This window comes from Drosophila busckii, chromosome 2R, assembly GCF_011750605.1.
Source record: "Drosophila busckii strain San Diego stock center, stock number 13000-0081.31 chromosome 2R, ASM1175060v1, whole genome shotgun sequence".
NCBI classification, from domain to species: Eukaryota; Metazoa; Arthropoda; class Insecta; order Diptera; family Drosophilidae; genus Drosophila; species Drosophila busckii.
Window position 1 is genome coordinate 9,188,965 of NC_046605.1, and position 23,822 is coordinate 9,212,786.

A 23,822-nucleotide genomic window follows, 5' to 3' on the forward strand; every position below is an offset into this window, starting at 1 on the left:
TTGAGCATCGAAAAATTAGTTTATAAACTTACACTTTGGTGTGCGTAACTCTTTTTCATATACAAATATTCGTGGTTGTAGTTTCCAAATTATTCTATGAATTATAATGGCGGATGCGTCGGCAGATGATTATGAGATTGCGCTCGAGGCCAGCGGCTTTGGCTGGTTCAATATTATAGTCCTGATCATTGGGTTTCCTGTAACAATGGCGATCATATTCGCTACATCGCTGCTCAGCTATGCGATGACGGCCATGAAGTGTGATGTGGAAATGTCAAACAATGAGCGTGGATTCATGAACGGCTCATGTTACTATGGCATGTTGCTCGGCGGACTGTTCTGGGGCTTTGCCTCGGATGCGTTTGGACGCAAGCCAGCGATCATACTCAGCCACGTGACAGACTTCATATTCGCCTTCGCCTTGTCCTTTTGCTCAACCGTTAGATGGTTCAGCGCCTACAAGTTTCTCTGCGGCATATGGTTGGTTAGCTAAACACTGTACTTAACTGAACTATTAACTAGTGGCTATTCCTCAGCATATCTGGTGGCTTTCTGAGCTTCATGACTTACGTATCTGAGGTGCATTCGCATAAGCATCGCGCACGCGTTATGTTTGGCATGGGCATGATGTTGTCCATATCCGCCGGCGTTTTGCCCTGCATGGCTTTGGGCATTTTAGCTATCGATCGCTTTGATCTACCCATGGCCAACAGCACATGTAAGTTACAGTTGCAAGCGCAGTCGTAGATTTGCCTATTCAAGCCTCCTCTGCTTAGGGTCCAACTGGCATTGCTTTTTGTGTGTTGGCTCACTGCCCAGCCTCATTGTGGGCATTGCCTTTATCTTTATGCCCGAGAGTCCGCGTTTCGATTTGACCAAAGGCAATATGCAGCGTGCCGCCAAGACGATAACAACTATGCGTAAAATGGCTTTTAAAAAGGAGGTCAGAGCCAATGAAGAACCCATTAAGTTGGCTAATCCATCCGGTGGCGAGAAACAGAAAAAATTCGATTGGAAGGGCATCAAGGAATCGTTCACTAAGCGCAATATCATTTGCGCTGTACTAATATTCCTAATCGAGTTCTTTGCGCTCATGTGGTATGTGATGAACACTTTTAATTATAAGCTATAAGCTAAACCTTCTACCAACTGCAGTCAGAATACAATGCGCTTATGGCAGCCTGTGATGATTGCCGTAGCCGAGGAGGATAAACATGATAATTTTACAATTGAGTTTTGTTCAGTTGTCGATCTTATGAACAAGCCCCCACCTCCACCCAAACAATGCCATGCTGTAAGTTATACTGCAATCATTTCTTTTCTTTTCTTTTTATTTAATCCCAAATGCGTGTTAGGTGGTCAAACCTGACATGTATTACAGTAATTTCTACAGTGTGGGTCTTTGTCTTATAGCTTTTATCATATCCATAGTTATTGTCAAATATGTTGGCATCAAAATTGTCCTGAGTATGTAAACGACAAACAGTGGAGCGGCCCCATACAATAAAAATCAGTTTTAAAATAATGTAATTAACGCTTTCGCTTTCAAAAATTCCGTCTTTAACTTCAAGTAGAAATATTACAGTCAATTTAAGTAGCTGCCATCATCTTTAAGGCAGCACATTATATCTCTAAAGCTTTAAAAGATGTACTGTTCCAATAGATTGGATTTCGACTACATTTTATGAATGGGTCGTATGAAAATTGGCTGCTAATAGAAAGTTTTATTTTTTTTAATTTTCAACGCTGATCTTGTAATGAACTTGAAATTTTTACTTCTAATTGCAAACTTAACAATTAAACTTCCGAGCTGATCTTTTCCAATTTTCATTGATGGCACGCTCCACTGTACCAATCCATGCCTTTGGACAAACTCTATTAAAATAACAATTTCGCTGCAGTCTCGTTCCTATTTGTAAGTTTCGTTTTTGTGATCGCTTTGAGATTCATCAAGGGTATGATTGGCATGGTGTTCGCCTTAGGTTTGTTCTTAAGCGCTGAATTTGTTATAGCAGCGGCGCTTATGAATGCCATAGCGCAAATATTTCCCACCAATGTGCGGTAAGTTAATGTGAGAGCTTCAAAGGCTGATTTATTACAAAGGAACAATACTTAACAGCAATACTGTGCTATCGGTCAATCAAATAATTGGACGTCTTGGTTCGATTATTGGCAATCATGTGTTTCCATTATTGTTTTATTATGGCTGTGATCCACCCATTATATGGCTGGCTTTGAGCGTTGTCGGTAAGTGCCACACAGCATTAGAGAGTGTAAAATTTAATTGTAAAAATTGCAGTTTCGATCGTCGCGGCTATATTTATACCCATACCGAAACGTCGTGAACTGTTGTAAAATATTTTTAGCATTGTATGTTTAAGCTAAATTTAACGTGCGTTTAACTGCATAAAACAGTTGTGTAAAAATTATTCCTGGAGCCCATTTAAATCAAATTAGAATGCGTAGCTGCTGTTTGTTAAGCTGGCCTTAGTCAAGACTCAAACCGGCGCAAGTATAAGAGCTGCAAGCACATAAATGTTATATTTTGAGTCATTTGCAAATAGATTGACAAGCTTTTAATGACTTTACAGTTTGTTTGATTGATTGATTTTAGAAAATATGAAGCTCTCGGACACAATGGCCACGCCCATTGAGGAGAAACTCGATCAGAATTTAAAGGTAACTATATACGCATAGCAATGCAATGAATTGCAATCAATTTTTGTTTTCTGCTAGCAACAAGTGCGCTCGGGCATGGTGCATGTGAGCGATGGCAAGAGTCGGCCCGAGCCGCTACGACTGAGTCTCACCATGGAAGTGCTGACCTTGCAGAAATTGGAAATTGTTACGCCCACCAGCTCGCAGCTGAGTGGACCGCCCATGGAATCGAAAGTAAGTCAATGCAGCGGCTGTAAATTTTGAGGTAGAGCTATATAAATTATTTGCAGGAGCGCATGGTGCAGATTACAAGGCAAAAGCAAGGCGGACTAGGACTGAGCATCAAGGGCGGTGCCGAGCATAAATTGCCCATATTAATATCGCGCATTTATAAAGATCAGGCAGCAGACATAACAGGTCAACTGTTTGTGGGCGATGCAATCATAAAAGTCAACGGTGAATATATAACCGCCTGCCCCCACGACGATGCCGTCAACATATTGCGCAATGCCGGCGACATTGTAGTGCTCACAGTCAAGCACTATCGCGCCGCCACGCCCTTTCTCCAAAAGCAATGTAAGTGCCGCAGCAAAATAGACCAAAAATATTACAAATATATATGTATGGCTGTGTGTGTGTGTGTGTGTGTTGTAGTAACAAAGGATACGCCTGATTCGGACAACGATGTCACATGCGCTGAACTGAAAGCAGATGAAGGTTACAAGTCCTCCGTGAACAGCGGCACCATAAGTCGCAGCTGCAGTCGCCCAATGTCAATTTGCTCCGAGCCCGAGAAGCGCTGGACGGATGTTGTGGCAGGTTAGTGTTGCATCTATTTATATATATATATATATGCTTACACACATCTCTCTATGCTGGCAGTGCCGTTAATGATGGCCTATGTCACACGCTATATTTACGGCACGGACAAGCTGCGTCCGAATGCCTTCGAGGTGCGCGGCCTGAACGGCGTCAACACCGGTGTCATACACTGTGACGAGCTGGCCATACTCAGCCAGTGGCTAAAACTAATAACCGACAATGTGGTTGGCCTTACGCATCTGCAGGTAAAGCTAACTAAACAGCCAGGCGCATATCCCTTTGCTTCTACTTACGGCTATTTTCTTGGTTGCCTAATTACAGATGAAGCTCTATAATCGTAACTTTGCTGTGGGCGAACGCATCGAATATATGGGCTGGGTCAACGAGGGCGTCATCAATAACAATATATCATGGCAGAGCTACAAGCCCAGATTTTTACTGCTCAAAGGCACTGAGGTTATGCTATTTGAAACGCCACCAGTAAGTAGAACTTTGAATTATGATAAAAATAATATTTTAGTTGGAGGTCAGGCAGAAAATTAATCTGTTATAAATGTATAAGCATATTCAAATAAAAACGGCTACACTTATGTTAAGAGTTAACATGCACTGCTCATACTGTAAACTAACTAACACATGCATACATTATACATACATAGCGATAACCGCCAAATACAAGCAGTTCTAATTAAGCTCTCAAGCCGAGATCAATGCATTATTAAGTTCAAATTGCAAATTACAAATAGATATATTTTGTTATTTAAAGCAGTGATTGCAAACAAGCGTAAGCTTAAAAATAAGCTCGTAGAAAGTAAATACAAATTGAAAATGTGAGTGGACTGTGTATTTTATATACCCAAATATATATATCATATGTCTGAATACTCCATGTATTTTGTCGGCAAACATTTAATTTTAATAATATTATGAGCATTTTTCTTATTTCTGATTTACGACAAGAAACTGCATAAAACTACAAAATAAATTAAATTTCATTCCACATTTTTTTTAAGCAATTTAATTAACAAAGCATATTAATTTAATTCTACATGTTTGCAATTAAATTAAACTGCTTTTGCTTTAAATATTGAATACAATACCCAGAAGGTTGATAAAACTGCTTACTTTAATATTTGCTTTAGTTTTAACTGCAATTTCTGCTGCCTGCTGGCTATTTAACAATTTAATTTATATGTATTGCATTTCATCATAGTTTTAATTGCAGCATTTGTCATTCGCTTTTGTGCGCTCACTCTTTTGTCGCTTGTGCTCATATTGCCCAAAGTTATATCAAAAGCAAACTCGCACGTTGGCTGTGCTAATTTTATGTGTCAAGTTACACAAACCCCACAGACACACACATGATAGCACACACACACTTGTAAAAAAAATGCTGTACACTTTGCTCTAATGAGCAGGCCGCTGCACGAAATGCAGTCGCAGCCCGGAGGCAACTAAAAGGCCTCAACCTATGCATGCAATTTGCCATGCAGTGTTAAGTGCACTAGACTTAGCTAACTTTAATGCTATATTAGTTTAAGCAATTGCACTTTATTACATGTATATATATTTTATATATTTTACAGCTGAATGTGGCTGGCATTAGCAAAGCTTTGGTGGTGTATAAGGTGTATCAGACCATGTTTCGCATTATAAAGGAATCGGAGACTGTGGACAGTCGGCAGCACTGCTTTCTGCTGCAAAGCTCTGGACACGCGCCGCGTTACTTGAGCGTGGAGACGCGCCAGGAGCTGCTGCGCATTGAGAACAGTTGGAATGCGGCCATTGTGACGAGCGTCATTAAATTGGGCGTAAGTTAAAAAGCTATACAATGTGTCTTTGCAACTTTGTTGCATGTCAGCGCGTAATTAGGCATTGGCAAGCGCTGAATTGCACAATTGTACGGCTAAAGTTAAAAATAAGCAGCCTTAAACCTGACGAGCTGGCTGCAGGCTAAAGGTCAAGAAAATCAATAGCCACAGCCTTACATAACATTTAATGGGCTAACTGTTAAACAACACAGGCAATTCTGGCTGACATGTTACTGCAGTTGTCCGCACATAATTGAGTTTGCCTTTTTGCATTTCTATTCAAAAAGTCGGCACTTATTTATTTGTTTGCCAAGGCATGCAAAGGTCACTGACCGCATAGTTTTGTCGACACGAAAAGCAAAAGAATCAATACGCGCGACTGAGTTTTGGAGCATACAAAAAGATTATTGAACTTTTGGGGTAACTATGGCAAACGATTGAGACAGACATGGCGTATACGTAATATGACTGGCAAATAACTGAAGACGCTGCTTAGCACATAAATCGCTGCTGCTCAAACAAAGCGCACACACAGACAGACACACAGATACTCATACATAAGCAACTAACGGCTGTTTATCTATTTATTATTATAGCGCAAGACCTTTGCCGTTTCACATCATGGCAAAAGTGGCGGCTTGACACTTGACTGGCAGGCAGGCTTTTCACTTACAGAGGGCTCCGATGCCAGCATTGTCTGGCAGTACAAGTTCTCACAGCTGCGCGGCTCCAGTGACGATGGCAAATCAAAGTTGAAGCTACATTTTCAGGATGCTGAGACACGTGCCATTGAAACGAAGGCAAGTAACTTTATATACATTTTTATTTTTTAGACGGCCATGCTAATTTTCATGGAATTTTCATTAACAGGAATTGGAATGCCAAGTGCTGCAGAGTTTACTTTACTGCATGCATGCTTTTCTCACCGCCAAGGTGGCATCGGTGGATCCGGCATTCTTGAGCTCAATACAGCAGACCTAAGCGAAGCTAAAGTGCGCATAATCAAATCAAAATTTGTATAGTTAGTTAAATACTTGTAGCTTAGGCATATTTATAAAGGAACATTTAATATGAAGCATATATATATATATAAATGTTATTTATTGAATTTTTGCATTAGCTTAACTACTTAATTTACAAATTTGATAAACAATTATTACTTAAAGTGAAATCTCTTGGTGCAACAATGTAAATTTTAAGCGTGCTCTAGGCTTCTTTCCTATTACAACAAATTAGAAATTTATATAGTTACAAAGCTCGTTATAGTTTCTCAGCTAGCTGAAAGAAAAGAAAACCAAGAACAAAAACCATGTGCATTATAATGAAAATATAATTTTCAATTTTAATGTAGCATATGCTATTGTTACAAAAAATAGTTACAAACAAAATTTATGCTATTAAACGTTGCGCTATATTTAAGCTCAAACTTCATACACTTTATGTTAATGCGTATTGTTTATTTAATTTTTATATTATTTACTGCATATACATGTACACTTGAACATACAAAAAACGCCACCGAAATTCTCTAAAAAAGCACTTGCATATTTTATTAGATTTTACAAACGAACAAACGAACATTTTAAACATGCCATTTGTAAATAACACTGATATATATTATATACACTATGTTTGCATATGGCTCATAAATCATGTCATGCGTCAATTCGAATTGTGTCTTTCAATGTAAGCAACAAACTAATTTAATTAAGTGCAACAAGTGGTTGATTTTATGTATTTATTTACACACACAATACTACGAGTAACACATATAATTAGCTCAGCACAAATATACGTAGCTTAACAATGTTGGCTTTAGTACATAGCAACACGCATACATACATAGGCAGCATATGCATACCCATAACTATAATGAACATTATGTATACTCTCACTAGGTCAAGTACATGCCAGGCAACTGTCAACGCAACTCATCAACGCAATCATATCAGCAAAAATCAATTATAAAACATACAAATACATGGGAAAACACAAACACAAAACCAAAAATTACGTATACACATTAGAGACAGGCTCAAAGCAGCGTTCAGATCTCGTTTGCCACAGCAGCTTTAATTTCAATTTATTTTTTGAATCAACTAAATTATGATTGCAACATGTTTGGATTGATTCTATAATGTTCAGCTGAAATGTGTTCAATTACAACAATTTATTAGCATGAAAATTATAAGATTATTATGCATTTTTCAATTACTTTTCAATCATTGAAGTAATTTTTGACCCATTTCGTCTAAGTCGAATAAAGCAGCGGTCATCGACGGCTTGTGTATGCTTAAAATAAAAACTGTTTTGTTAATATTCCATCATTTATGCGAAAATAATTGAAAGTGAATTATTTCGACTAATTTCTAATAGTGTCCGATTATATTAAAGTTATTATAAGCAATTGAATAAGTTCAATTTACAAATAAAAATAATGTAATAAGTAGTGATTACAATTACTAATTATTAATTAACTAATGTTTACTTCAAATTGTAAACATCAAAAGTATTTATTTATTTTTGGTTTCTTTAGCAATCCATCTGTAGTATAGATGCTGTACTACAGATCAATCGATAAACAAACAAATAATAATTAAATATTATTGTTGATTTCAATTAGTAAGAAGCATATTAAAAAATTATGGCCAGTAATTTTAATGATTGCTAAAGCTATTTTTATTTAAAAGCTGAATTAATCAATATATATTTTTATATAACTTACTAAAAATTACTAATCAGATATTATTGGTGATTAGTCAGAAAAACTCCCTTTCCAACGTTTTCAAATATTTGAATTAATATCCAAAAAACATTAATATTTTACGAATGCGAAATTCGTCCTTCACCGTTGGTATATTCGATTTGTAGGAAATTAATCAACAATTACGTCAGTTATATAAGAATAATTGAAAAATGTAACGTAATCTGGGTAATAATTTTTAAACGTAATTCAAAATGTTTGAACTGACCATTATATGATCAATTCAAATATTTTGCAAAAATAATTTAGTTTATTTACAATAGTAATTGAAATTAATTTGTTGTGGTCAGGCTAGATTCTAACGCTGCTTAAAGCCTGTAATTTATATATATTATATATCGATATATATAAATATTTATAAATGTCTGCTGCATATTTACAAACAACAAAACATATAAACCAATTATTAAGTAAAATATTTACAAATTAATTGAACATTGTATACCATAAAGTTAAATACCAATTACAAATACATACAAAAATTAATCCCAAAAAGAAAAACTACAAGCAATTCCAAAAAATAAAACTGTTCTAAGATTTCGAAAATTTAAATGCTTTAAAAGCCTTTCTCAATAGCTAAAGAATAACTCTAAAATATACTATAAATAATATTAAACTTGTCGATCTGTATAATTAAAAATCCACAAATAAGGCAACTAAACAGACCAACATACGTAAAATGCACCACAACAAAATGATATCTAATAAAAATAAACAACCTATATATTATGCTTAAGTTGAGTCCTCATCCAACCCTCTACGTATACCAAAGTGAAACTGTGCATTAGCAACCAAACGAATATAATTTTAATAACATATATAAAGCATTTAACCAGCAATTTAATAAATACATATATGTATAAGCTAGCCATCCCCCCAAGCTTTATAACGGTATGTATCTGTAACTATGCTTAGCTATGTTTATAACGCAAATGCTCGTACAAGGCAGAGACATTCATATTTATACGATACATGCATACACTCGTCATTCGATTTGCATTTCAGTTAAGTAATTTCATTTGAATATCCTATTTATTTTAACTAAATTAAGTAAACAAATTTATATGAAATTATATGATATTATAATAATAAATAAATGACCCTACAAATGCTGTTTTTTATATACATTTCATTGTTTTAACTGAATAGAAACAAGTTACCAAGTAACCAACTAAAATTAAATTCTTTATCGTTTATTCAACCAGTAAAAGAGTTAACCAATCAATTTTAACCAACGTCTTAGCTGAGAAATTTATCAAAAATAACATAAGTGTTATATATATAACGCAAATGAATTTAAATTAAATTTAGAGCCCCAGCTGCAGTAAAAACACATTTATAGACTAAAACTAACTGAAAGTAGAATTTATTTTATAAAAACGAATACAACAATTCAAGTTTTAACATTTTTATAACTTAAACTACAATTTGAATTAATGCGCATGTTCATTGCATTGCATTTTCATATGGCTGCATGAAAATGCATTGAATTTTCCACACACAAAATAAAGCTGCAACTTAAGATTTTGATGGCTGCCAACTTTGCTTCTGTTTGCGAATAATAACAAATTTAGCTAAACTAACAAGCACAAAATCTTTTTATGGCTGTGTAAAAAAGACTTTGTGCAGCAATAAAAGCTTGGATTAAATTAATAATAATACTAAATAGTATTTTGTTTTTCACAAGCTATGAACTGCATTGAGTCCTATATACAGGCTTGTGAGTAAGTTGAGTTTAAAGCTTCTGCTACACAGATACATATACTAGATACGCACTAAATAATAAAGCTATGTACATAGACAAAATGTCGCACGTACATGGGACAATTCCCTGTTGCATATACTAATCGAAATCTTTGAGTGATTCTTGATTCTGTATTATCTACACAGCGTATTTTCCATTTACAAACCATACGTAAGCGTTATATATTTTATAATAATATTTAAATGCAACACTAGTGGGTAGAGTCTTAAGCTTAGGCTGCAACAATTTGATTTAAATTTTCCGTTTTTCTGGCATGGAAACCTCTAAGTAAGTACGTTGTATGCGAAATTTGCATTATTTAGCCAAAGTTTGCACTCCGGCGCTCTATAAACTAAGCTATGTGAACCAAGTTGTTGGTAAATTTTCAAATCTAGACGTAATAAACTGGAAAACGCGCCAGCGGTCGAACTCAGACATCAGCCGCCTCACTAACCTCCGCATCAGCCAGACGCACCAAAGTGACAGTCACCTCGGTGGTGACGCCATTCATTGCCAGCTGCTGATCCCGCCAGGGCGTGGTGAGTATGCGCAGACGCTGGCGCAGACTGCCGGGTGTGGTCAAGAGCTTGTAAATCGCCACCGTGGGTATCATAATCACCGAGGAGCCCGCTATGCTCCAGCCCAGAGCGTTTGCCCAGTCGGGATACACATAGTCCGCATACTTCAGCGGCTCATAGTCCAGCAGTCCGTAGACCGTAATGAAGAGCAGAAAAATGGGCGCCACAAACTTCCAGCAGACCATCCAGTATGTGCCGGGCGGATGACCCACCATGTCGCGTATGTCCTCGCTGAAGCGCTTGGTGCCATAAATCCAGGACACTGCAATGGCCTCAAAGAACACAGCTATCAATATGGAGTAGCCGGCGGCATAGCGATCCAGCAGTTGAAAGAAATAGAAGCCGCCCTGTGTGCAGCTGGCCAAGCCCACAACGAAGTACAAAGAGAATAAGCCGGCGACAAAGAGTTCGCGATTCTTGCGTATCTTGGGAAACTCATCGCTCAAGGCGGTTATGATTGCCTCCGAGCCGCCAAACTGCAAGCAACAAACATTAAGCCAGAACTCGATTTGAAACTGTGTCTGTTGCACTTACCGAACTATCCAGTCCGAGCGTGAGCAGCATCATAAAGAATATCAACGCCCAGAATGTGCTGCCCGGCATGGTGGCAATGGCAGCTGGATAGACAACAAACACCAGGCCCGGTCCCTCGGTGGCCACATCCTCAATATTAACGCCAGACGTGTGCGCCATGTAACCCAACACCGAGAATATCACAAAGCCAGCCACAAAGCTCGTGGCGGAGTTAATGAAGCTCGTTAACAGCGCATCCCTGCAAGGCAAAGCGCGCTAATTAGTTCGCTGCACAGCTGCACAACAGTGCGTATACTTACTTGTACACATTGTTGTGATATTTGTTGTACGATGCGTAGGCGAGCAGCACACCAAAGCCAGGGCCCAGCGAGAAGAACACCTGCGTGGCTGCATCCACCCACACTTCAGCCTTGTAGATGGCTTCGAAATTGGGATTCAAATAATAGGCTATGCCCATGGCCGACCCAGGCAGGGTAATGCCGCGTATGAGCAATATCAGCAGCACAGCATAAGGAAACAAGGCCGTAAACCAAACCACTTTGCCGGACGTACTGATGCCCTTCCACAGCGAAAAGTAACAAATTAAATAAACCATCAGCAAACAAAGCGCCACATCCCAGCGTATCTGGCCCAGATCATGCAGTCCCTGGCTCTGATTCAGCTCCAGTATATAGCGACTAAAGCAACATTAATTACAATTATATGGGTTAGTCTTTGAGCTTGCGCTTAACTTACTTAAAGTACTCGGATGCAGCAGACTCAAAACGCTCGACGGGCACAACGGGCGCCAAGCTGGCCAGGCTAACATTTGCATAAGTTTCATTGGCAAAGAAAGCGCTTTGATTATTAAACGCATAGAAATCACTTAGATTGCCCACTATAGCACGCTGACTTTGACCCTCGAACTGTTAACAATATTTACTTATTATATTTATTTTAAATTTACTCAATTTGTTGCACTTGCCGGCCTGCAGTTGGGTGTATTCCAGGCATTGTTGCAGGACGTCCAAGGCAGCACGCTGGTAAAGGAGGCAAAAAAGAAACGCAGCGACCAGGCTATGATCACATTATAATAAAAATCCACATAGAACGCTATGAGCACAACTGCATAACCTATGCCTGCCATAACAAATTAACAAAATTATTCAGGTTGTTTATTTATTTATTTAGCTCGATCTTACCCTTAAAGAGCGGCACCAATCGACCCCAACAAGTGATGGCGCCCTTGCGATTATGCTGTCCCAATGCCAATTCCATGTAGAACAGCGGGATGCCACCCACAATCAACATAATGCAGTAGGGCACCAGAAAAGCGCCTGCAAAGGCAAATAAAAAAATAAATAATTAAATTTATATAGGCAAAAATATTTGTTATTAAATATTAATATTTTATGGCATTTTTAATTACAATGGGCAGCAAGTCACACCTTTCTACTACATCAAAAATTATGAGCTTAGATTACGTATACTTAATAATTATTGATTCATTTACCAACTGCTATGTAAATGGGCGACAACAAATTATGAGGGTATGTACAGCAATTTTATAGATATAACTTCTATATATTCGATATTAATATGGACATTCTTAAAAAATATATATAAATGACATGCTCACATGTGAAATTTTATAAACTCTGAATAAGGAAATTTATTGCATGTAATATATTGTTCAAAAGCTATATTAAGAGTATAAATCAATTAATTTTGGTCTCTAACCCAAATCGCTTAGAATATTTTTATTGCTTATTAAGTATACGACTAGTGCTACAACTTTCAAAAAGTTTCGTCATAGCTTGAAATCAAAATAGTTAATAATTTCATTGAGTACCAAACCTAACTTTTATAGCAGCTAAAAATAATTTTGATTACTGCTTTTGTTTCATTATGAAAGTAATTTACTTGCCGCACACAAAGTTAACGCCGGACACTGTGATTAGAGCGCAATTAAGTTAAACTAATATTTTATAAAATACCAAAGGGCACTATAAATACTATGCATAATAATAATTTGTGTGCACACAGACGTGTGTGTGTGTGTGTGTGAGTGTGTGTGATTGACCCGTGTCAGCGTCTGTTTTTGTCGCACACACACACATACACATACGAAATCAAATTGTTTTACAAGTGCCACTCTAAGGACATTTTAAAAACATTAACAGCCAACCCAGCACAGTGTAGAACAAGGCAAAGGCACAACGACAACGGCAACGACAACGAGACAAGCGACACTTCTCTACTGCCTGTCTCTGGCAGTCAGAGTGTCGCTCAACGTGGTCGGTCTTCACAGGCTGGCTGCCAGCTCGTCTCCCATTGCCCCAGCAAGGGCTTGGGCTTGGGCAATTGCTAAAGTGCCATCGATACTTTGTTGAGTGACAGCGGGGCGTTTTATGATTTGATTATGTCTATTAGCAGGCAAAGTGGGTGACAAAGTCGTCGATGAATAGCGACTGCATTGACTACACACACCCTTACACACACACACAAACATAGATAAAAAGGCATCTGTCAATTATGTTGAAAATGTAAAACAAAACGTTAAATTATAATACACACAGCTATAGCTACAAAATCAAATGCAGCTCTGCTTTTGAAGTTTCTAATTTCCGATAGCTTCAAGCACAATATGTTGGAAAATGCTATTTATAGCTCAAAGTTTATTCAACTTACCTGCCAGCAAGAAATTAAAGCAGTAACTAACACTCAAAATACAAAAGTTGTATTTAAATTAAATGATTTTACTTTTTGTAGCATACTTTGAGGAGTAAAATATGTGCAGTTCTATTGAAGAAGGACAAGGAAATGCCAACAACACAAACGATGTAACATGACAATAAAGAATATGCATAAAAAGTAGAAAATAAGAATATTTGCATTACTAAACAAAAATATTAAATAAACAATGCTTAACTTCAATAGAAAATAACTCAAGTCCAAACATATGTGCTTTAAATACAAAGAAATACAATAAAAATCTTATGGTAATAACGCAAATGATTTAAAATATCGAGCTTAAAGTATCTTTGATTATTATTAACAATTTTCAGTTTATAATTTGTTCTATACAACTGTTCTTTAGTATAGAAAACAGCGTCGTTAACTTAAAGCAAACGAATCAATATATGAACTAAAATTGCTTTGGACATTTAATAATAATAATAAATTTCGAATTTTGTTGTCCTGTACTGTATAACTAGCATCTTCTGCTTGACATAACTTTAAAGTTTTTAATAAGTACCAGCCATGCCAACTGCGTTAAAGTAGCAGCAAAGGAATTTACTTGACAGCAGCAAGGGCAGTTAAATTAAATGCTCACTAAGCTGTAAGGGTATTGCAATCTGAACGAAAGAGAGGCATTAAAAGCTAATAATCGCAACCTGTGGAAGCTCTGACTGCCCCGCAACCTGTGGCAAGCTAAGCCGTGGCAACCAGCGTCAGCCAGCCAGCTAGGAGCAGCATAAAAATGATGATAAAAAAAATTATATAAAATGAAAACTAAGCTGTCACTGATTGAGTGCAATGAAGCGTATGAAATAACAATTTATACATGCATATATATATATAGAAGTATGTACATATATATGCTGAGAAATATGAAATAGTCATAAAACTATAAGCAGTAGGGGCTGGCTGCTGATTTAGGTATAAAAATTCATTTCAATGCCTGCCCTGGCCTAAGTGCCGCCTGCCGTCAAAGAACGTGTGTGGCAAACGAATGCGTGGCAAGCACACACGCATTGTCATAAATGTGTGTGTGTGTGCGTATGCTTGAGTAACAATAAAAGCCTAGAGAGCGTGTGCTTAGTGCGGGGAAGCGCGTGTGAAAACGAGGAAAAAAAGGAGTCCAAATGCGATTATGACTGCCAGATTTAGTTGTCATACAAAAGCACTTAGCTTTTGAAATTGTTTTGAATGATGGGCGTTGCGACCAAAGATCACACAGCAAGCAAGCATACATATGTATATGCTCTCTGTCTCTTTCTCTCTCTCTTTCTTGCTCAGCGGGCAATTTCAGCTAGGAAGTACGCACTTACCCTAGGACTCTCCCACCACTTTGGCAACATTTAATGGCAGCACTTCGCACGCATTTTTTGCCGCACTTGTCAAAGTGTTAACAAGGCCACAGCAGCAGGCAGCAGGCACTTGGCCTGCTCAACTGTGTGGTCTCGCTCTCTCGCTCTTCGCCAACTTCCTGCCAAGCAGCGCGCGCGCTTAATCATGTGCAAAGCCTTATAAATGTTGCCCATGCTATTGTTCTTTCAACTAATTGGCCTACGCTTGAATTGGTTGTGAGTAATGGGCTTGGGTTTGGTTTTGGGTTTACTGCTGACTTACCACCGCCATTTTTGTAGCACAAATAGGGAAATCTCCAGACGTTTGCTAAATCGACGGCGAATCCAATAACCGATAATAAAAAATCCACCTTGCCGCTCCATGTCTCACGCTGATCGTTATTGCTATTATTATCGTTATCATGTGGCGTGGTTGTCTTTGCTATTTGTCCTGTCGATGACATCGCCGTTGCGACGATGTCCGTATCCTTGGCCAAAACGTCGTCGTCGTTTTAGTTGCCAACACACCAGCCAACGCACACGCTAATCCACCAGTCTGTAATACAAAAAAATGTTTGTTAATATGTTTAATTGAATACTAATTACTGATATGTAGTTTGCTAAGTAAGTAATTAGATTTTGTCTTTGCTTTTGCCACTAAGCACAAGCTAATAGTTGGCATTAATATAATTGCATTGTTTAAATAATAGCGTGTTTGTTTATGACTCTAAAAAGGCATCGCCCAATTATAATCAATCGGATAATCAAAATTGTACAAAGTAAAATGTTTATAATTTTAAATCAGGCCAAATATTTGCAGCAAACGCAATCAAGCCTGCTTAATAATAGTTATTAAGAGTTTAATACGACAATAGAGAGACTTAAACTATAGTCGAACCTCTGCGTTAAAAAGTATTGGAAGTGTTGATGTAAGCTTAAAGTAAAGATTAAGTGGAGTTAAGTAAGTCAAGCCTGGCAGAGATTGTAAAATAAATTTGACTCAACAACCAAATCTTTCTCTCTATTATAAATTAAATATATTCATTGTATGGCATATAAATTTTGTCAACTATTGCTTTAAATATTTAATGTTGTATTTTGTCTTTTAATGTTGTATTCATAATAATAATTCTATTGAATCATAATAACACTTTATTCAAGTTAATGCATAGCATATTTATTATTTAAAGCTCCAAGCTACTTGCTTTACTCTTGCTTTATAAGTGTTTATTATGCGTTTTTTGCACACCTGCGAGCACACACACACACACAAACAGAAGCACAAACACCTTTATCACAGCATGTTTGTGGCATACGCTGCTTGAGTATTTAAGCCGACACTTGATGCTCAATTGAGCTCTATCTGTGTGTTGCTGTCTGTGTGTGTGTTGCTGTGTGTGTGTGTTAAATATGTCCATAACACTTGAAATCTGTTTGGTCACGACATGTGGACATGTGCTCTAGCCCTTTGAGTGCTTATTTGTATATTACGCATACGCCCTGTGACGTTTACTCGCACTTGACAATTACAGCACGGAAAATAAAGCAAACCGCATGCACATGAAATGCGGTTATACCGCTGTCTCTCTATTTGCTTGTCATACATATAATTCGCGAATGCTTTTGCTTAAGTAATTGCCCCACTTTAATCAGGTTTAATTTAAGCATCAAGCTCTGCTCAATTAAATGCTGTGATTTCAATTAAATAATTAAGCAACGAAAAATTGAGTAAAGCTCACTGATTCTTAACATTAATTGCACGCAGTGTAACAAGTGTAACAGCTATTTTTAGAATTCAACAGTTATGTGATTTAATTTGTGTAGGTTTGCATTTTGTTGAATGCGGTCAGAGACTTGTAAAGTTTTAATAACTCAAATGCAAAAGGCTTATGAATTGAATAAATCTGCAAATAGACAACGCCAACGCACTACTGATAATGAGATTATAAAACTTTACTTTACACTACCAAGCATAAGCCAATATCAATTAAAAAAGTAATAAATCAGATATAAGTGCCTGTCAATATTAATTGGAAAACTAATAAATCAGACATAAGTGCCTGTCAAAAATTAAACTTTTGTTTTATACGCATGAAATTCAGTTCATAAGCGTTAAAACTACTTTAACTGATATATTGCTAACTCAATTTGCAGTTTTAACTATTTTATTACACAACAATTTGTAGCACATACCTTTAGCAGTTCCGAACTCAATGCAGGCACATACACCAATCCATTGTTTTCAAGGGTTTAACAAGTTTCAACAGCTAACAAAAATTATAAATGGCAATAATAAACAGTCCCAAGCGCACTGAACTCACTTTAAATGGCACACATAATTAAAATTTAGTTAAAACATTTGATTTCTATTTTTTTTGTATATTTCAAAGCAGCAGCAGCAAATAAAAGACGTTGTTGCGCTAACGGTAACATTCAAACGTATGCAAGAGTTTTCGCAGCAGCAGCGAACTTTTATAGTCGCCGACAAGTGGTTGGTTGCAGCTGCACACACTAACAAATGTATGTATGTGTATGTATGTGTGTGTGTGTGTGTCAAACGCAGCAAGTGCCTAAAGTTGAAAAGTCGCATGCGCCAAGGAAACGTCGCATAGACCAAACGGAAGTGACCAATTAGAGTTGCCTTTGTGCGTATGTAATGCGTGTGTATATATGCATGTGTATGTATATGTGTGTGTGTGAGCATTCATACAAACATACACAGCATGCTTTTGTTGCAGCAGCCAGCTTTTGTCTGTAAGCTGTTTAGCTTTTTAAGCAGAAGCTTTTGTACATTTAGCTATAAAAGACATTAAATGCGTTTATTGCCTTAATAATAAACTGTCTTAGCTATAATAATTCTAAAAAAAATTTGAATTTAAGCATTGAACTATAATTGACAAATGGCAAATGTCTTTGTTTATATTATTTAATGCCAAGCCAAACAAATAATATTTGTCTACATTTGTTAAACATTAATGTGCATAGCTACTATATAGACGTAGCTGTTCATCAAAAAGTTTTGCAACATCTTGTCAAATATAGCGGCAAGCGCACTATCATAGCCGCTCTTGCTCTCTGCTAATCTCTTGTGCTCGCGTGCGCTCAAAAACTTTAAAATGTTTCGAAAAAATTGCTCACACACGCCTGGCAGCGTAAACAAAAATATCTTTTTTTAAACGCCTGCGAGAATTTGTACAAAATCGAGAGCAGTTGCCAACGGATTTTCAACGAATGCGGCCACGGAAAAGAAACTTATATCTATGCTAAAGTCAAAAGCAGCAGCTAAAAAGCAGAACGCATTGTGTTTAGTGCAAAGGCAAACAAAAAAAAAAAGAACTGCATAGCGCAACATATTGAAAGTTAAAAATATTCAAAACTAAAGTTGGAAAATCTTTGCAGCCGTGTATGATGAAAAGTTGAGCAGTTTTGTATGTGCGGGTTTCTATGTTTTTATATAAGCGCAGAGACGAGACGAGCATTATTTTTATATTCGCTGTTGATAATATGCAAAAATGTTTAGACCACAGCGTACAAGAAAATCAAAATGAAAAAAAAAAAAAAAAGAAGAGAGCAATCAGACTGAAACCTCGGCAACAACAGTGTCTACACATGTATACGCACACATACATTAGCTCTGCGTGCTGTTAGACATTTCAATTAAATATTTGTTTGACAACAACTACAAAACGAGTGTGTGTGTGTGTGTGTGTGTTTGGCTTGCAGCGAGCTAAACTAAATATATATATTTAAACATTTGTTAAATAAGCTATAGCTAAATACAAATAACATTGAACTTAAGCCGATTGGCACTTAATGCAACCAACGAATTTCGTTTTTTTTTTTCTTCGTTTTGCTGCACAAGAAAAAATGCTTGAATTAATTATATGCGAGCGCTTTAAATTGTCGCTTGTATTTTGGCGCCCCTTTTATCCAGGAAGTGCATTAAAACAATGAAATTAATGTATTAATGTACAACTGTGTGTAGCAGCAAAGCTGTAAAGATATTTATCTTTGAGATACAGGCGCATGCAGCAGATGTAAATCGTCGGTACATAAATATATATACATATATATATGTCTAGCTGTCTGCATGCTTGTATTTATGTATGTGTGTGTGTTGCCTTTTGTGCAAGCCGCTATAAATATTTACAACGCTGTTGTTGCCGTTTATACAATAAATCTCAGCAAAATACACTTGTATTCATATGAATTGTTCTTAATTTCTTTTCGTAGTGCCCATACACTGTTGAAATTCAACGTAATGTAAACTAAAGTGATGTAAATTAACAGACACAACTTAACAACAACTGACAAAACATTCGTTATTTAAATTGTAATAAATAAAAATCAACTGCTAACTATATAACAAAATGTCGAAGAAACCACGAGGGCATATACACAAAATTCGTGAATTCGAATTGGAAAAGGTAAAGAGTAATAGTTGCGACTGATTAATAAATTTAATCATAAGTTATATATAAAATTTCAGCATAGTCTGGCATGCATAAATCTTCAGACAAAGCAATTAAAACAAAGACAAATCTGATTCGTCAGGCCACCTCCTGCTTGGCAATTGTAAATTTTAGCAATTCCTAGAATATTTTGATTCAGTTGCAAAGCTGTTCAAGCATGAGCAAATTTTCGCTTAATTAGCTGGAAGCTATATAAATTGGTTAATTGAACACGTTCCTATAAACAATATGCACAATTCCCATAAATTAATTAGTATTTCGCTTAAACTTACACCAAATATAATTTTTCAATTAAAGTTTCAAGTAGTTTCGCTAGTTACTGCAATAACGAAGCTGCAATACTCTGTATATGTAAACTTTGATTTTTATTGGCATATGCATTTTGAAAAGTTCAATAACTTGCACATGCTTGTTATGGAAATTCAGTCTAGCGAAAATTGCATTTCCCTCAACACATGTGTTTACTCTGTTCGCTGTGTTAAAATTTTTAGGGCATTTGAACTTCGGCAGACGTTCAAAATACTTATTTATTTTGATCTTGTCATTTGGCACGCGTCCAAAATTCTCTTCGCTGAGCTAATAGTTAACGCTAACGTTAAAAGAAAAAAATCAAAATACGAAATGAAAAAAATATAAATTTTATTAGTCGGCAAACATCATGTCAAAAATAGAGTATAACATTAAATATTGTCTGGCGGAAGCAGCGCGCATACATATACAATAAATCAGAGAGGCAATTACTTATTGTATGACATGTGCTTCTAATTCCGAATTGGAGCAGGTACAAAATCCATTGAACTGCTGCTAAGTGTGTTATTTTTGCAGATACAACTGGTGGATGAGTTTGATATAATACAGATCGTTGGCGAGGGCTGGTTTGGCAAAATATTGCTAGTGGAGCATCGTGGATCTCAAACTGAGATGGTACTGAAGGCAGTTCCTAAGCCCTACGTGACTTTGCGTGACTTCTATCGTGAGTTTCATTATGGCCTACATCTGGGCGTGCATCGGCATATAGTAACGACATACGATGTGGCCTTTGAGACAGCGGGCTTCTATGTATTCACACAGGAATATGCGCCACTGGGTAATTAGCTAAAGGCAAAAGCATTACGCCTATATAATTGAAAAGTTTATTATTGCAGGTGACTTGACTTCAAATGTGACTGAAACGGGCGTGGGTGAAGTGTATAGCAAGCGTGTGGCTAAACAGTTGGCCTCAGCCATTGATTATATGCATTCAAAGTGAGCAAATTACAAATTTGCTAAGTATTCAATGCTCTAACCTCATTTTGTTTACAGAGACATTGTGCATCGCGATATCAAATTGGATAATGTGCTTATATATCGTGCGGATTTTCAACGCATTAAGCTCTGCGATTTTGGCGAGTCCTTTCAAGCCGGCACTGTAGTGGAAAGACGCAATGAATGGCTGCCCTACAGTCCACCCGAAGTATTAGAAGTGAAGCCAGAGGGCACATACAAGTAAGCTGTAAAGTAAACGCTGCGTATACTTAATATTTGTGTTTCTTTTACAGAGCTGATCCTAGTCATGATGTCTGGCAGTTTGGCATTGTGTTATTTGTTTGCTTGACTGGTTGTTTGCCCTGGCAGAAGGCATCCTCAGAGGATCCGCGCTATGTGCGCTATCTGGTCTGGCAGGGCAGCATTATGATGATGCCACTAAGACGCACGCCCAAGCTCTTTAAGGTGAGTTCAACTTTAGCCAAACTATCAGTTTCTTAACTGAATATTTGCAGCTGCTCACCTCACGCGCTCAGCGCATGTTTAAGCGTTTCTTGGAGCCACGCAGCGCCAATCGTCCCAAGAGTCTGGGTGACTTGACCAAATTTTTGGATGATCGCTGGCTGGCCAAGACGGCGGAAAAGGAAATGGCAGAATATGAAACGGATGAGCTGTGCCCGTCCATGTATTCGTTTCACAGCAGTCCCGATGAGAAGAATCGCTTGCTCTACACATTGGCGGACTGTGGCATTGAAACGAATGTGGATCGTCAAATGAAAAAGAATCGCATTAAAGACTGGATAGAGGCGTCGGTTATAACCGAGGAGGATGAGGTAAGTTTGATTACCAAGGGCATGGTGTTTGGCTTAAAGCTCTGTTTCTATTGCTGCAGGAGGAGAACGAGGAGACCAACTCCGCCTCGCCTTCATCTTCCATATCACGTGAGCCCGTGCCTGGACACATTTCGAGCATACGCCAGCCCAAACAGCCTATGGCCAAGCCCAAGGAGATCAAGAGCACATTAAAGGATGCCACACAGAAACATTTTGATCCACGCACGGGCGCACTGCAGCAGGGACCCAGCGAAATGGGCATGGCCTTGCATCATCAGCAGTCTATCAATTTGGCCTCCAGCTCAACGCTCTACAATGCGGACAGCATGTTGACGCTGGGCTCCAGGCAAGATATGCTGGCCAGCAATCTAACCATTTATAACTCCATGGAAATGGAGCTGAATCGTCTAGGTAAGGCACAGTCACAGTCTCAGAGCAGCCAGCTACTAACACTTGATGTGCCGCACAACTCCGTATCCTATGCTCCCGCTAAGAACTCCATTGGCGTTGGCACACGAAACGCCACCAAGAGCATACTGCAGCGTACCAAATCTGATTCGTTGTATACCAGCATGCCGGCCATCGATACCAATGCCAACTCCAACTCCACCAACTCCTTTGCTTTTAACAACAACAACAACAATAATAATAATAACAACAGCAACAACCAGCGTAATTTCCTACAGCCGCTGCAAAGCGGCTTTGCGCCCAATGGTAGCAGCTACTTTACAACTGGCGATAACAACAATAGTCGTCCTACTACTACTAATCCCAGCAAGACGGTGACCTTCATGGGCTTGACTAATGCCTTCCAATCGCTTGCTCAACTCCCAGTGCTGTCTAATCCGATCGCGACGGCGCCAGTCAACTACTTTAATCGTCCCCCACATGATTCTCAAGTCAAGGATAGCGCCTATGGTTCTGTCGATGTCAGCGAAACATTATCCAGCCCTTCCAGGCAAATGGTTTACACCGGCGCACGTGACAAGGATACGGCCTATGACCGAGCAGTGATGACCAACAATAATAGCGGGAGGAAGCGACGCTAGCTGGTTATATGCACAGATATTCACACACTTTTTGCAAGTTCCAATAAAATTTAAATATATAAAATCCTTCTTAAAAAATTACGTTTCCTTTATTACGCGTAAAAATCCATATAACACAAGTCCACAAGGAACTCGCTCCAGATATTTTTGAGCGTTTACTTGAGGGGAATAAAACGCGAGCTGTGGGTAGCACCAATACCGGGCCTACCGTGCTTAACAGGCTTGTAGGTCAACGCAAATTCACCCAAGTAGTGGCCGATCATCTCAGGCTTAACTTCAACCTGTGAAATAGAACAAATTTAGTTTCAAGCACATATTTCCGCTTTGTAGTTGTCACTTACCTGGCCGAAATCTTTGCCATTGTAAACACCAATGATGGAGCCGGTCATCTCGGGAACAATGATCATGTTTCTCAGATGAGTCTTGACAATTTCGGGCTTCTCATTTGGTGGTGCCTCCTTCTTGGCCTTGCGCAGCTTCTTGATCAAAGCCATCGGCTTGCGCTTCAGACCGCGAGAGAAACGCCTGCGTGCGCGGCTGTGCATCAGCTCAACCAGCTGGTTGCTACATTAGAACAAACAAATGAGGTTAATTCTGCATGATTCCATGGATCAAAGCTAGACAACTTACTTGGGCATATCCAACAGCTGGTCCAAGTCCACACCACGGTAGGTGAACTTCTTGAAGGTACGCTTCTTCTTAAGAGTTTCATCAACTTGCTGTTGTTATAAAAAAAAACCAATGTTAGTTTTTACTACACTTTATTTAACACTTGACAACGCGTAAAACTCTAAAATAACATTAGCATACATGCGCCGCATATTGTATGATGTTAAACTACAACACTCGATTAGTTTAGCGCACGGATGCTACATATTTTTTTAGATTTTTACTTAAAAATTACATCGGCCATCTTGACGTTTGCAGTCTACGGAACGGAAAGAAAAACACAAGGCAGCGTTGCCACCTAGCTTCGAAAAGCGTTGCCACTCAGCTCCAAAGAAGGAACTAAATACTGTTGCCAGACTAGACAATCTGAACAGCGTACCAGACGACATGTTTGGTCACACTGCGCGTCCAATTAGAGACGCGTGAGTGAATTAATTGAAATGCATAAGCAATTTTGTCAATAAAAGTACTATTAAGTGTGTTAGATACTAAGAAATAAAATATAATTGATTATTAATAGCTTATGCAAACATATATTTTGTATGCTCGTGCCAAGTTGCAAAAAGTAACCGTTACCGGCATTGCTCAAAG

General features: G+C 37.9%; 5 protein-coding genes across 9 annotated transcripts; 3 read left to right on the forward strand and 2 right to left on the reverse strand.

Annotated features, from left to right (window-relative positions):
- The first annotated feature begins 8 nt into the window (after window positions 1-8).
- On the forward strand, window positions 9-2,391 carry LOC108597461 (synaptic vesicle glycoprotein 2C-like). The gene is made up of 8 exons (XM_017984032.2): window positions 9-480; window positions 537-718; window positions 777-1,098; window positions 1,156-1,294; window positions 1,356-1,467; window positions 1,902-2,061; window positions 2,120-2,247; window positions 2,300-2,391. Exons 1-8 carry the CDS (start codon window positions 107-109, stop codon window positions 2,353-2,355), a joined length of 1,473 nt encoding a protein of 490 aa, XP_017839521.1. The 5' UTR covers window positions 9-106; the 3' UTR covers window positions 2,356-2,391.
- A 200-nt stretch (window positions 2,392-2,591) lies between these two features.
- LOC108597460 (gamma-1-syntrophin) lies at window positions 2,592-6,366 on the forward strand. The gene is made up of 9 exons (XM_017984031.1): window positions 2,592-2,679; window positions 2,737-2,892; window positions 2,949-3,234; window positions 3,313-3,477; window positions 3,541-3,725; window positions 3,802-3,960; window positions 5,067-5,291; window positions 5,888-6,091; window positions 6,162-6,366. The coding sequence occupies exons 1-9, from the start codon at window positions 2,620-2,622 to the stop codon at window positions 6,270-6,272; spliced, it is 1,551 nt and encodes a 516-aa protein (XP_017839520.1). The 5' UTR covers window positions 2,592-2,619; the 3' UTR covers window positions 6,273-6,366.
- A 3,132-nt stretch (window positions 6,367-9,498) lies between these two features.
- Window positions 9,499-17,323, reverse strand: LOC108594811 (sodium-dependent dopamine transporter). The gene is made up of 8 exons (XM_017979949.2): window positions 17,157-17,323; window positions 15,247-15,519; window positions 12,093-12,227; window positions 11,876-12,030; window positions 11,647-11,816; window positions 11,211-11,588; window positions 10,912-11,149; window positions 9,499-10,853 (listed from the first exon to the last, which is right to left on the reverse strand). Exons 2-8 carry the CDS (start codon window positions 15,425-15,427, stop codon window positions 10,230-10,232), a joined length of 1,881 nt encoding a protein of 626 aa, XP_017835438.2. The 5' UTR covers window positions 15,428-15,519; window positions 17,157-17,323; the 3' UTR covers window positions 9,499-10,229.
- Window positions 17,324-18,165: 842 nt separating this feature from the next.
- On the forward strand, window positions 18,166-22,640 carry LOC108597179 (serine/threonine-protein kinase meng-po). Of its 5 annotated transcripts, none has more exons than XM_017983601.1 (9): window positions 18,166-18,391; window positions 19,197-19,390; window positions 20,261-20,522; window positions 20,581-20,680; window positions 20,738-20,920; window positions 20,974-21,145; window positions 21,196-21,513; window positions 21,573-21,924; window positions 22,414-22,640. In XM_017983601.1, exons 2-9 carry the CDS (start codon window positions 19,334-19,336, stop codon window positions 22,560-22,562), a joined length of 1,593 nt encoding a protein of 530 aa, XP_017839090.1. In that variant the 5' UTR covers window positions 18,166-18,391; window positions 19,197-19,333; the 3' UTR covers window positions 22,563-22,640. The 5 variants fall into 5 exon arrangements, with proteins under 5 accessions (XP_017839090.1, XP_017839088.1, XP_017839085.1 ...); XM_017983599.2 differs by having other exon boundaries at window positions 18,167-18,391; window positions 22,348-22,640; XM_017983596.2 differs by having other exon boundaries at window positions 18,167-18,391; window positions 21,573-22,640.
- LOC108597180 (40S ribosomal protein S15) lies at window positions 22,627-23,548 on the reverse strand. The gene is made up of 4 exons (XM_017983602.1): window positions 23,467-23,548; window positions 23,193-23,281; window positions 22,904-23,126; window positions 22,627-22,843 (listed from the first exon to the last, which is right to left on the reverse strand). Exons 1-4 carry the CDS (start codon window positions 23,473-23,475, stop codon window positions 22,718-22,720), a joined length of 447 nt encoding a protein of 148 aa, XP_017839091.1. The 5' UTR covers window positions 23,476-23,548; the 3' UTR covers window positions 22,627-22,717.
- Window positions 23,549-23,822: the final 274 nt, after the last annotated feature.